Raw genomic sequence first — 13,471 nt, 5'->3', positions numbered from 1 at the left:
GTCCACATCAAAACAAGGAAATAATAATTACTAAAATAAATAACCATCCAAGCTGACTTTTAATTGAAGAGCTAGAAAATTTTAATTTCACGGAAAGCCGGTCAAGGAAAGAATGAAATCACATTTAGCGCTTCATCAACCTATTATCAAGGTTTCATCCACTGACCCCTTGCAAGCTTCTGCTCATCTTGGGTTTAAAACACAAAGACGTTTCCAAACACAGGCTTTCAGCCTTGCCTGCACAGTGGTGTCATTCTCTTATTTAGCTTACTGCGTGTACAAACAAGGAAAAGAGGAGTCAAAACCGTTGGAAAGCCAAGAGAAACTTTGAAAATGGAAAAAGTCAAAAGAAATTTTTTTGGCATGAATTGAAGCCGAGTCAACATTAATGATAATCATCTATACAGTGGAGAGTACAGGAATATATCACACATAATCATAGTTAGATTCTCATCTCTCCATTCTTTTCCCTAATTAACACTTTTCACCTCTCTCTCCTCTCTCTCTTCTCTCTCATATCTTCTACACACACACACACACAGCACATACTGTATTTATAACCTGACTGGTCCATCCTGAAACCTTATCTGCTAACTCAGCACAAAGCACACTCTCTGCAGTCTCACAAAGACACCGCTGCCTTTTAAAGACATACATATTCACACACATACACCAAGAGCTCATCTTCACATCTCCCCTTGCAGGTTTTTTTTTAAGTCAAGAGATGGTAAGATCTACCTTTCCTCACTGTTTACTCTTTCTTTTTCTTTTTTGTTTTTTTTGTTGTTGTTCATCACTGCCCCATTTCCATCAGACAGAGTCAAGATGAAGGCTTTGTCAGGAGTAATCCTGGCTGGAGGGCAGCAGAATGAAAAGTTAGGCAACAGAAGAGAGGAGAAGGTGGAGAGAGGAGGAAGAACGAACACTTGAGAGCAGAGAGGGGAAAGTGAAGAGAAGGTAATGGGGAGGTGAGAGAGGTGTCGCTTGACGAAAGCAACTTTAACCTTAACACCCAGACTAGTACTCTTGAGGCTATATTTTTTCTTTTCTGAGGTGATGTTAAGATTGGCTGACTGTACGACTTGTACTCTTAAATAAAGACAAAGATATATTTATATTCGGTGTTGGATAAACTGACTGTGTTGTCTTTGGCCATTTTAGGACATGGCAGGCTCTGCTCGTCAAGCTCAAGCTCTACGTTGCATAACTTGCCTCAACTTTAATCAGTCTGAGCTGTATTTTAGCATGACATCCTTCAGCAACTTAGCTGCACCATAGACTGAATCCATTAACATAACACGCTATAGCATTATGGTCACACAATATAAAGACAATAACTTGGAAACTTGAAGCTTTGGCATGCAAGTTCAAAATACAGCTGGGGTTGATGAAGTAGAGCTAAAGCTTTCTTTTTTTTCAATGCACCAAGCTAGTCACTTACTTTGTTCATCAGTCATTGGGTGCTGGGCAGATAGCCATATGTTAACCTTGTGAAGCAGCTGGAAAACCTATTCACTGTCAACAGCTGAGCGTCATAAATCCAAAAAAATGAGCTGAAAGATGCTAAAACATCCTGTAGAGCTGAGACAAGTCATAATTCTTTGTGGTCTAGTCACTATGACTGACTCCGTTCACATTAAACATTGTCACTTAATCGATTGTAGATACAAAAATATTGCTTAGTGCAGCTTTAACAGGCGAAAGGAACACACTTTTTCAAAAATGTGTGGAAACTCAGGAAATTAACTACTTTGTGGTCAGTATAGAGGCAACATCAAAAACTCCCAAATTCAAACTGAGCATGTAAATTAAAAGCTCAACTTCTGTGTGTGAACGAGGCGTAAAGCTGACTAAGCATGACAAATGAAGAGAAAATCAGATGAGGCTACATAAGCCACAGGTTAGCCGATGTATGACAATTTAAAGGAGCCTGAAATGCTAAACTATATATTTAACATATTGCATGAAGTTTGCCAGCAAGTTTAGACTCTTTCTCCACCACTCTGACTGAGAGCCAAAGAACAGGTTACATACTTTTGCACATCGGCAGATCACACTGGTAAACAACTTTAACACTTATTACCACCTTTAGAGCTGTGAATCAAGTTAAATGCTGTGTTTACTTGTGAAAGCGTCAGACTTTTGCTCACAGCCATGGCAGAAACAACCTGTTTTCCACATAACTCAGAGGATGGATGATATTTTAGTGGACTGTTGCGTACTCAGGCACTTTGGCAGTTTGGCAGAGGGTACACTGCGGAAGTTGAACCCCATTTCCTCTCAAGCTGTGATCAAAGGAAAACATTTGCTTGTTGACAAGCTAATTAGCACATAGTATGAGTGCCACTCCAGGATCCTGCTAGTAGCTGCATGTAGCCTTAAAGAGATTGGATGGTCTTGGCTGGGTTCACTTCCTCTTTGATGGGTTGCGTTTGAGTCTTGCCAAAGCAGGTAATGATACTACACTGGCAGTCATGCAGCACACTGCTGTGAGTGTTCCCCTAGGTCTCTACCTTGCCAAAGATAAAAATTCAGGACATTTTAGGTCTTTAGAGAAGTGAAGCACTACTTTTTGATGTGTACAGACTTACACTTAACTTGGATGGTGTACAAGTAAAAGGTGTCAGATAAGGACAAACCTGGATGATCTGATAATTGCAAATGCATCCATATACAGAAAGTTAGGAAACTCAAATATAACTTGCCCTTAGGCCATATAGACAAAGATTTACCACTCGGGCTTTCATCATGACAAAGAGCAATGTAGATGAACAGTGTCAACTCAACTCTAGCTGACCCACTGCAATATCCCAGCTGAAATAAGTAATGTGTGACCTTTCTTACTTTGTGACTGGTATTTAACAACCTTCAGAGGGCTTAGGAATCAATGGACTTATCTACCAGCGCCTTGTTGTGGCCAGGGTCTACTGAAACCAACTGCCTCTGAGTTTTAATTCTGTTTTCGTAGCAGCAAACACTTGGCAGAGTGCTTTCATTAGGGAGAACAGGTCAGAAGTGTGCTCACAGTGTCAGAGTGTGTGGTGTGTGGGTTGTAATAAGAGAGGGTATGGTAGTTATTGAATGTACAATGTGGCATTCCAAGATAATTGGACTGGGCCACTGATCAGCAGAAAGTCAGACTCAGAGAGTCCTGCAACTCCCGGAGCTATTAACACACATGCAACGTGTGGGGAGGAAAGGGTATGCTGGGTAATGTAGTTGATGATTCAACACAATAATTAAATGCAGCCAATGTGTGGCTCACATGAAGGAGAAAATGACGAACTAGAGATAAAAAAGAAAGAGGGATTGAGACAGAGGAAGAGTGTGTGTCTCACTTGCCCTCTCTGCCAAATGAGGCAGACGAGAGCATTCCTGGTTGTTTTCCAGAGATAAAATTGCAGCACAGAGGAGTGGAAAGACTTAAAACACTGCACTTCAGAGGGATGAGCTCACTCATTTTCCCCTTGTAGGCCTCTGGCCCAGATTCAGTACACTCTCACAAGTTCTCACACACATAGACTGGACTTGTGACACACACAAATTTACAAGCTTCTCACAACAATAAACTTAGACAGGACATGCAGAAGTCTGTAACGGCTCAAACGAGAGCATGTTGTATGACACAATGTTTGGCATCCTGTGAGTTCGTGCAAACTACAGATGTACATACAGAGAAAGGAAACTGGTTGCCTATACGTCAACTCACTTGTCATTTTTATGCACTGTGCAGTATTGAGAAGTGACTCAATATTACTTTACTGAGTCAATGGCTAGCTCATTATTTTTTTTGTACGATGTCCTGAAGAATTTGCCAGTGCAATTTTTCTGTCTGTAGCAAGTAGACAGCACAGGACATGTCGATTCATGAAGCAGCAACCCTGAAGCAGTCACAAGTTTAAGTATTTTACTCAAGTTCATTTCTTGACAGTAATGTTCAGACAAAGACTGTTATACAAACTGGCCTAGTCACACACTGAAGGATACCCATCTGCCCTAAACACTGCCCATTAGCAGTGGAGATGGAGCAATTATTGCTTCTTAACTTCTGGCTAAGTGTCTGCGTCAAATTCTCTAAAATACAAATATTATCCCATGGTTAATGAAATCACTTTCGAGACACTATGAAATATAAGATTAAAACGGCACATCTCAATATTTGTTATATTAACAAAGGATCAAATGACTACTCTTCATGTAACGTGAGTAGGGGGTCACTCATGGTGACAGCAAACCTTAAATTATATCCTGACTCTGCAGTTCCTGCCAGCATTGTTTTGGTTTTTCTGACATGCACCTTCACTGTTTTGGTTCAGTTTCACTGCTCTCATTACCTTGTTTCCAGCAGCAGTAAGCAGCTGCTTTCAGCTAAAAAGACCTTTCACTGTACACTGTGCCCAGCACCAAATGGCAGACAGACAAAGTTAGTGACTAGTTGGGGAAGAAAGTGGAGCGGCTTAAGAAACAGAGTTTTCACAGGAACTGGTAGAGACCAAAACTGAACTAAAATGAGATTGAATATTGAAAATATTGTGTGTGATTAGGTGTTTGCTAACATGATTGCCATATTAATTTTAGTAGGCCATGATGTCCCATCCTAAAATCCTGTTTCCACAGGCACTGCATTGTATTAAGGAAAGTTAAAAAAAAAGCCCCTTAATGGTATTTTAATATCGCTTTTCATTTTACTTACATAGGAAGTTAACTGTATATGGAGAAATACTTTACTTATTACTTACTTATAAGGATTATAAGTAAGGGACTACTGTATATAATCAGTTATCATTTATCATCCTAACCACAAAAAAGAAAATAACTTTTATTCCCCTATGCAGGCACTGTACAGTAATTTATATCTCTTATTGCTGCAAGCTGCTTGTCTCCTCTAACTTCTGTTTCTGTGCAAATAAGCTTATTACCACTACAATTCATTGGCACCAGAAAACATACAACTTAGCTCAAACACAGACAGAAGGAAACTGCAGTCAAAACAAATCAATACATAAATCCATTACTTCAGACTGCATAGGATCTGTGGCGCACAAAAAAACCCATATCAGCAACACTTTACCAAAGACAGGGAATTTCAGCAATTTAATTTAACTATGGGGACTAGTCTCTCTGGCTGATACACTGCAGAACTGCAGTGCAATCATCCAGCTCGACTCCTCAACACTAGTTTTACTTAAACCTGCCTTCCTGCTGTAATGTCAGCAAATTACCAGCAAGTAGAGATTTGGATGAGTCAGAGAAATAGTCATAGCGTGAGAATGAGAGTGTGTGTGTGTGTCTGTGCGTATGTGTGGTGCTTGCTGTGACAAAGTGTTATAGCTGCACTTGGGAAAGCACTTTCTTCCAACCACTGGGGGGAATGACTCAGGGGAGCTGCAAGCTGACTCAGTTGCATCTGAAAAGCTCTGACTAGGGTCTCCCAGGAGGGACCCCCGCCTCCACAAAGCTCCCTTCAGAACTCCACGAGCTATAGAGGATTCCTCGGCCCCCCGAGTGATGTCACAGAGTCGGCCCCTGAGACTGAGACACTGACAGTGTGATGAGGGTGACAGTTCAGAAGGAAATAAATAAATAAAACAAGACTACAACAAAAATTCTCTTCACCTCTCTGCCTCTGGATTTCTTGGTTTTCTGTTTCTGTCACACAAATACATATACCTGGATACAAATAGGTACACATGCACAGTCTGTAACCCACCGACAAATAGATAAACTAGCATTTTAACAATTCCTATATCTTATATAAGCACATGAAGACACTCAAAATCTTAAGAAACTCAGAAACTTAGAATGACTGATGGCTCATGAAGAGAAACACAACCGCACATGGTAAACACACACGCGTCCTTGCCACAGCCTAACCATACTGCCACCAACAGCCACCAGCCTCAAACGCACATAAGCTGTAATTACAGTCTTCATTGTAGCCTTGGGCCCCATCGCACATTCAGGGCACACACACACACACACACACACACATAGACGGACACAGTTCCAAACTCAGATGGGTTTCAAATCGTCACGAGTTAGTCTAGCATACAACTCCAGTTGAAACCCATTTGAAAAAAAAAGTCTCAGTTATAAATGTTAGAATGGTTTCGTGACTCTTTTTTAGCATTTAAATGAAGAAATATAGGACTTTTCTGAGAAGCAATTGGTTGAGAGCAATTTGTCAGTTGTGGCCTTTACTATTTAACATTTTTTATTCATAGCTTCAGTTGAAGGCAGCAGTAATGTTGGATAAATACAGTTTAATCAAACGCCACGTCGCTATAAATGTACTGCAGTGATTTCATTTCTTACATCCAGTTTAAAGTAAGTGTTCACCTTAATCTGGTTTTTTATCTTATTTTAATTCTTACTGAGCTGTAGTTCAATATTTTTGGGGAATATGCGCATGTTAAACGCAAAGATTGATAGTACTGCGGTTTGTAAATATTAATCTACAGCCAGCAGCTAATTAGTTTACGTTAGCATGAAGCCTGGAATGGAGATAAACAGTGACCCTGGGTTGTGCTTGATGGTAACAAAATCTGACTACCAGCATCTCTAAAGCTCCCTAGGTAACATGTTATATCCCATTTGTTTAATCCATACAAAAAACAAAGTGATAACAAGTTTTTGTTTTTATGTGGGTTTTTGTGCCAGATTATTTTTAGGCACAAAGACATAGTAAGCTTTAGAGGTGCTTGTGGGCAGATTTTATTACAGAGCCAGGCTACCTGTTTTACCCTGTTTCCAGTTTTCATGCTAGGCTACGCTGGCTGACAGCTGGCTGTAGCCTTATATTTGAAAGATCAGTGCGTAGGATTTGCTGCCATCTAGCGGTGAAGTTGCAGATTAACCAACTGAATATCGCTCCCCTTCCAAGCGCGTAGGAAAAACTACGGTGGCCACAAAACGGTGGCGAAAAATGCAAGAGGCCCTATCTAGAGCCAGAGTTTGGTTCTGGGCTACTGCAGAAAAATGGCGGTTCTACATGGTGGACTCGCTCCTTTTGTATATACAATCAGCTCATTCTAATGTAACAAAAACACAACACTTATGAATGTTATATTCTATTTCTTTTTTTTATTGTTTATTTTATGATTTAGTTTGTTTTGAATATCACATTTTATTACCATGCATTTCAACTACTGCAATTTACATTTCTGAAAACCCCAGCAGGGATGAGGAAACTCACCTTGCTCTGATGTCAGCGTGTCACATGATCCAAAGCTGAGAGCCAACAGAGTCAGAGAGGAGCAGAGAAGCCACATGGTTTCACTCCTCCGAAATCACCTCACCTCACCTCAGCCACCTCTTGACGGATAAACAAACAGAAAAAAAGAGAAAGTCAAAAAAGTCAAATCCTTCCCAGATTCTGTCAGCATGCCACCCAGTCGGCTCACTCTGCCGACAGCTGCACATTATGCTTGACTCCTAAATAGATGTTGATGTATATTTATGAGTCAGTCAGAGTTGATGTGTTAATTTTGTGGTATGATGCAGGCTTTGTTAGTGGCATATGAATTAACCAGAATGTCCCTCATTAAGGAGTGTAACTCTATAAAGTCTGATCATAGTCATTATCCTGTCCATCTGGTTGGCCTTTGACTTGGCAGCTGTTACACAAACACAGCACACAAACACACACACGTAAATATTACTGAGAAAGGACACTTAAGTGCATGAACACACGCAAACACACAGAACCGTATCTAGGAAATGATTCTTAAAGTAAAAAAAAAGTACACATATGGATGCAAACAAATACCTAATACATAAATGCAAGACAACAAAGCAAAATGCAGGATGCAGATAATTTTCATGCAGGCTCTTTGGTCCAGAGTTAAACAGACAGTGGGTCCAAAACACACAAACACATCTGGAGACTATTCCACTGGAGCCATGGTTGTGTTGCACCAGATGCTTCCACGTGGCCCCACAACAAGCACACACACACACAATCTTGCACAGATTAAAATGTGTGCCACGTCAAAATAATCATTATACTCAGTCTCCTCAGTCCCTCTCTCTTACAACTCCATATTCATAAACACACACAAGAATGCACACGCATAAACACACCCCAGTGCCGCCCACTCTGACTCGCATAAACACATCTCAGCTGACCTGGACTTGCCCTCAGCATGTATGAGGACCCCATAACTCTGCAGTGTTTACAGGTACAGCAGGGCCCTCAAGGTAGGCAGACGAGCAGACTGTGTCTCTATACACACACCTGTCCCGTCTGCCAGGAGAAATGACCCCCACACTCCCCCGGGGGCGCACAATGTGGCGCTCCAGCCCGGCCGAGGACATGGTGTGAATACCATCTAGCCTGACCTGGCAGCGGGCTGCTAACAGACAATGTGGTGGAGGACAATGTTTCAAATTATGTTCTGAAATAACAAGGACAGCTTGACATGCCCCACATTGTGAATTATGCATTCAATTTTGGGGGCTGCTGACGCGAGGTGTGGTTGCTTCCCTTGTTTTTTTACATTTTAAAAGACCAGCTTACCATTTTTACCAAAACAGCAAGATCTTTGCAAGATACCATATAATCATGCTTTATTATGTGAACAACTGTTGAACACGTTTTATGTAAAAGTAGCTGCAAGAAGAATAGTTAAAAAGAAATAAAAAAGTTTTCCCCTGCAGTTGGATGGGTGGAAGGTTAATCAAAGCCTTAGACGGCTGAGTTTGAGCACTCTGGAGCTGCATCCATTATTATAGGCTTCATGCCACATGATCACAATAATAAGAAAGTTCACATAGTACATAATACATAATGCATCACAGTCCAGAGAACACAGGCTCAAGGAAAAGTTACAGCTCATTGCTATTATTGTCTGGCCATAATCCAAAACAATTTAATAGGCTTCCTAATATGTGTTGCCATGGATGCCTCTCTTTCTCCTTCTCTCTTTGCACTCCATCTGCAGCTTCACGGACACCCAGCTGGCTAAAGCAGATAAAGGCAGTACGGGGCTAGGCCACTGGGCTTGGCCGCTGGGCTGGCCGTGAGCCCAGTAAGCAGGCCTGCGAGTGATCGGGTCACTGAGTACGAAGCCAATACAGGAAGGAAAACAATGACATATTTGAACATCTTCCAGCACTACAAGCCTGAAGACCAGAGCTGGATAGAAGTGCTGACCAACACCGATGTTTTTTATGACAATGTGTCTCCCTTGAAGATGCAGAGCTGCTAAGCAGTCATTTCGGTTCGGTTCCAGACCTATTGCCTATTTTCTATTTTCAGTACAGCCATCAGTTCCAGTACTTTTTATGGCTTGAATACACGAACAAAAGTGAGACTGTCCTATATAACAATGGAGGTAATTTTGTTCTCAGTGCATAGCAATTTTTGTTGTCACACATTTCATCATCATTGCCACCGCTTATAGATTAAACAACAGCCCCAACACAAGCATATTTAGAGGAATACACTCTGACAGAGTTAAATGAAACATGTCCTCTCTATGGCCCGACAAGACAATTGCTTATTAGCAACCCAGACATGGATGATTAAATAACAGTGAACCAGTAGCCCACTGTTTAGACTACTCTGCATCTGTTTAAGCGGGAGAACCCGGCATAAATGTGTCATGTGATATTTCAGGGTTCACTGCCTTTCCAGCTGTCTCTCCCGGCAGTACACTGCAGCAAGAAGATTGATGGACAGCTCACTCGCAGCGTATCTGCTTCCAATCTATCTCACGCATACAAACACACACAGTCAAGAGTAGACTAAGAGTAGAGTAGTAGTGGTGCTGGGCTGTGAAAACAATCCCCTGATCTGTCTGTGAGGTTGTGACCCTTACTGAATCCTCCAGAGAAAGTCTTCTCGGCAGAGGATGTGGAGGTAAGAGCATTAAAATTTGACTAGAATGCAATCCTAATACAGTAAGCATGCACAATATGTAGGTAGAGGCATGCATACATGCATTGACAGACGGACACATTCATATACAGTGACATGACAGCACCGGTGCTACAGAAGGTAAAACGGTCAGAGATACAAAGATGTGGTCAGAAATACAGAACGTGACAGTGAAGTCTGTCAGATGAACAGATGTTTTTGCAATGCTGACATACAGTGACACAAGCCATTTTTACACAATGCACTATGGGAGTAGCAGAGGCAAACATCTAAGAAGACAATCATAAAGTCAATTGTTGTGAGTAGGATTGCTTCCTATTGTGATAGAATTGAAATGATTGTTGGACAGTTTACAGCTCTGAGACCACACAAAGAATAAGTAATCTTGAAACGAGTGAGGGTCTGCGTGAAGTAAATTTCATCATCACTTGTGTCTACCATCCACACTACAAGCGTGCCAACTGTGAATGTGCTAGATAAGTAAAGAGTACGCTTGTTTTGTGCACTGCATGGACATGTCATGAGTAGTAGAAATTTTGACACTGGATGAAAAGTTCACCAAAATTTTCAAATACAAATTATCCTGAGGGAAGCAAAATGTCTGTTCCAAATTTCATGGCAATCCATCCAATACCTGTTGAGGTAACTCAAAACCAAAATTGTGAACCTCATAGTAATGCTAGAGAAAAAATAAAGGGAGCAGAAACCCATCCTCCTGGAGCCTGACAGATTGTCTGTCAGAAAACTGTATTCAAGTTACTTGAATTCAATTTGGATTCTAAAAAACTAGGTCCAGTTAAAAAAAAATCAAGGTTCTCAAATTGGATCGGCGAATTTCAGGCTCCAAAATTCCACCTTTGACCTGCTGTTGGCGCTTTAGAAGAAGGTTATCGTAGGTCAGTCTCTGTACAAAATCCCATGGCAATCCATCAGACAGTTGTTGAGATATTTCAGTCTGGACTAAAGTGTTGTACCGACTGACTGACAGACCAACATTGCCATCCAAACAGCCATGCTGCTAGCAGTCAATATGCTGCCAACTTTTCAGACACTCCTGGAGTTCTTTTTGCCAGATAGGAGGTATGTGAGCATTTCTGCAGAATGCTTTTTGACAGTCAGAAGATACTCCTTACTTACTACTGTAATTCGGATATGTTATCATGAACACGACAACATGTACACGTATACTTTTAGCTGCTGGAATGTGCTTCAGACCAAACCTGAAAGCGCATTGCAGGCCTGTTACGGCGGGGAACAAGGAGTGAATAAAAGTAACTAAAGATGCCCTGAGGCTTTGATAGACACTCTAGATATCCACTGACCGGGAGCAACAGAAACTTGCAAACTGAGAAGGCAGAATCCAAATCTGTATGACACTCATTAGAGACTGAGGCAAGTTTTTACTAGTCTTACATTCTGGGCAGCGTCCAGGGCCTTTACTTGAATATTTGTGAATGAGGGACAGGCCAGCACAGAAAACATATAAACCCTCCCTCTGCTCAGGGCTGCCGCAAAGCTGCACTGCCATGGACGCTTTTGGTCCACCTACAAACTATAATGATGTAAAGTGATGCCTGCTCTGACGACATGAGCTGGTTGGCTTTGGGCCCATGCTACGCAGGGTTGAGTCATCCTTCAGCAGGCAGATGACCTGCTGCCTTTCTCCAGCTTTGCTTTATGTTTCTGATCGCTCTTTGTTCACATCACTGCTGACCGGAATAAGCAAAGAGTGATGATACACTTTGCTGCAGGCCCGCAGCACAGGCTAGAGTTGCCGCCTGCAACAGGTTAACACTTATCACATAGTGAAATTCAAGGATATCAATTTGTAACGCTTACAGAGCTACATTCCCCAGGGAGTAGAAACGGTTACTACAGGGGGAAATATCCAAGGGTTTCCAAGTTTTTTAATGTCCAGGGTCCTTGTGTTTTTGTTGAAATGACCCAAGAATGCCACCTCTAATCAGAGAAATAAATCGTAGTTACTCTCAAGAGGAAGCTCTGTGATGAATTAAACACATGCATCACTGAGCTGTTCCTCATTTTGCAGGGGGGGCGGGGGAGGTAGGGTCACAGAAAACTCTGGAAGAACCCCTGGGCTTTTTTTGCGGGGTTCACAGACAGGATGCGAAAGCCAGCAAACATGGGATGGCTGAGTCATGAGGAAAACAGATGTGACTGTGGGACCCAAGCTTCCTCCCCAGCACACAATTCTTTCTCCTCCAGGTAGGGGAGAGAATTTCGAATTTTGGAGCTTAAAATCGGTGCGGTGCTGTGCTCAGACATTACTAAGCCTGAATGATATGCATGTAGCAGATCCAAACACAGAGGCTTTTCCATGCCACAGGCGTTGGACGCTAGCCACAAAGATTTACAGTAACAACTCAGCCCATAATGTGTTGTATTAAGGCCTGGCCTGGATACGGAGGGAAAATCAGCATCACTTTTGCCAGCAGCTTGGCTACTTGTGGTTTAAAAGTTTGTTGTAAAACCCAGTAAAGAAATACAACAATACTACTATGTGGCAGAGCTACTCAGCATAATAACTCTTAATGATCTCCACTGGGATAAAGTAAGTTTATTATGCTTATATTTTAAAGTATTTTATCTCCTAAACTCATTTCTTTTAAAAATATATATAATTGTAAATATCACTATGATAACCCTATAGTATCTTTTATGCTCACTGGTGAGTGAGTTTGTGGTATTTATTTGATCATCTGCTGAACTGTGATATTCCCATGTGATGCACAGCAGTCTTAGCCCATTGCATTATAAACCTACTGCAAAACTTTCACCATAAAGTTTCACTACAGTCACTTTACACACTGCACTCTTGCATCCGCTGCCTTTACTGCGACGTTTCGACGCTCGAAAACAAACGCTTCTCTAGCTCTCAAGCATCGCGAACACGTCCATAATAGTCCATAAAAAGCCATACCTTCAACTAATGATAAATCCACAAATTCGCGACCACATTAATCCGTCAATGAATGCGCGTTATGTATCCGGGGAGCAGACTGGGAATGCAAATTCAATGTAGACTCCAGTGTGGTATTGTCCCTCTTGACTTTCTTTTTTTCTTTCTTGAAGCTTCTTCCACGAAAAAAAGAAAGAAGAAAAAAGTTACTGCAAGATTGTCTGTGTCCAACTTTTCCCCTCCCCTCTCTCTCTCTTTCTCTCTCTCTCTCTCTCCCGCTGCTGCACAGTCTAAATCCCAGGTCTCTCTCTCTTTCTCTCTCCCTTTCTCCCTTACTTTTTCTCAGCGTTCGTATCTCTCTCTCTGTCTCTGTCCTCTGTTTCCCCCTTCTTCTCTCTCTCTCTCTCTCTCTATGGGAGATCCCCCACTGAAACGTGCAGTGACATCACCTTGTCCACAGCGCTGGAAAACGAGCCTGGGGCATCTCTCTAATCTCTCCACCAGGCTCTCCCAGGCCCTCTATGCTCTCTCTTTGCCCTCTACCCCCCCCTACCATCACCATCACCACCTTATCCCCCCCCCCCCCCTGCCTCATTCTCACTGGTTTGATTCCATGGCTTACCTTGGAGGGGTAAGGAAGACTTGCTTCCATTCTGGCCGGGCGTTAAAAA

General features: G+C 41.9%; 1 protein-coding gene across 3 annotated transcripts in view; it reads right to left on the bottom strand.

Annotated features, from left to right (window-relative positions):
* col16a1 (collagen, type XVI, alpha 1) overlaps positions 1–13,155 on the bottom strand; it is a 68,730-nt gene extending 55,575 nt beyond the window's left edge. For all 3 annotated transcript variants that reach the window (XM_035681516.1, XM_035681518.1, XM_035681517.1), the window contains exons 1-2: positions 12,822–13,155; positions 7,196–7,314 (exon numbers count right to left, since the gene is read on the bottom strand). In XM_035681516.1, coding sequence (XP_035537409.1) covers positions 7,196–7,271 — 76 coding nt within the window. In that variant the 5' untranslated portion in view covers positions 7,272–7,314; positions 12,822–13,155. The remainder of the gene's footprint in view (positions 1–7,195; positions 7,315–12,821) is intronic.
* Between the last annotated feature and the right edge of the window lie 316 nt (positions 13,156–13,471).

The sequence above is a fragment of the Morone saxatilis genome, unplaced genomic scaffold (genome assembly GCF_004916995.1).
Source record: "Morone saxatilis isolate NCDOM2014 unplaced genomic scaffold, NCSU_SB_2.0 Contig9, whole genome shotgun sequence".
Lineage (NCBI taxonomy): Eukaryota > Metazoa > Chordata > Actinopteri > Moronidae > Morone > Morone saxatilis.
Note: the sequence above shows the minus strand (reverse complement) of the source record. Positions and strands in the feature narration are given on the sequence as shown.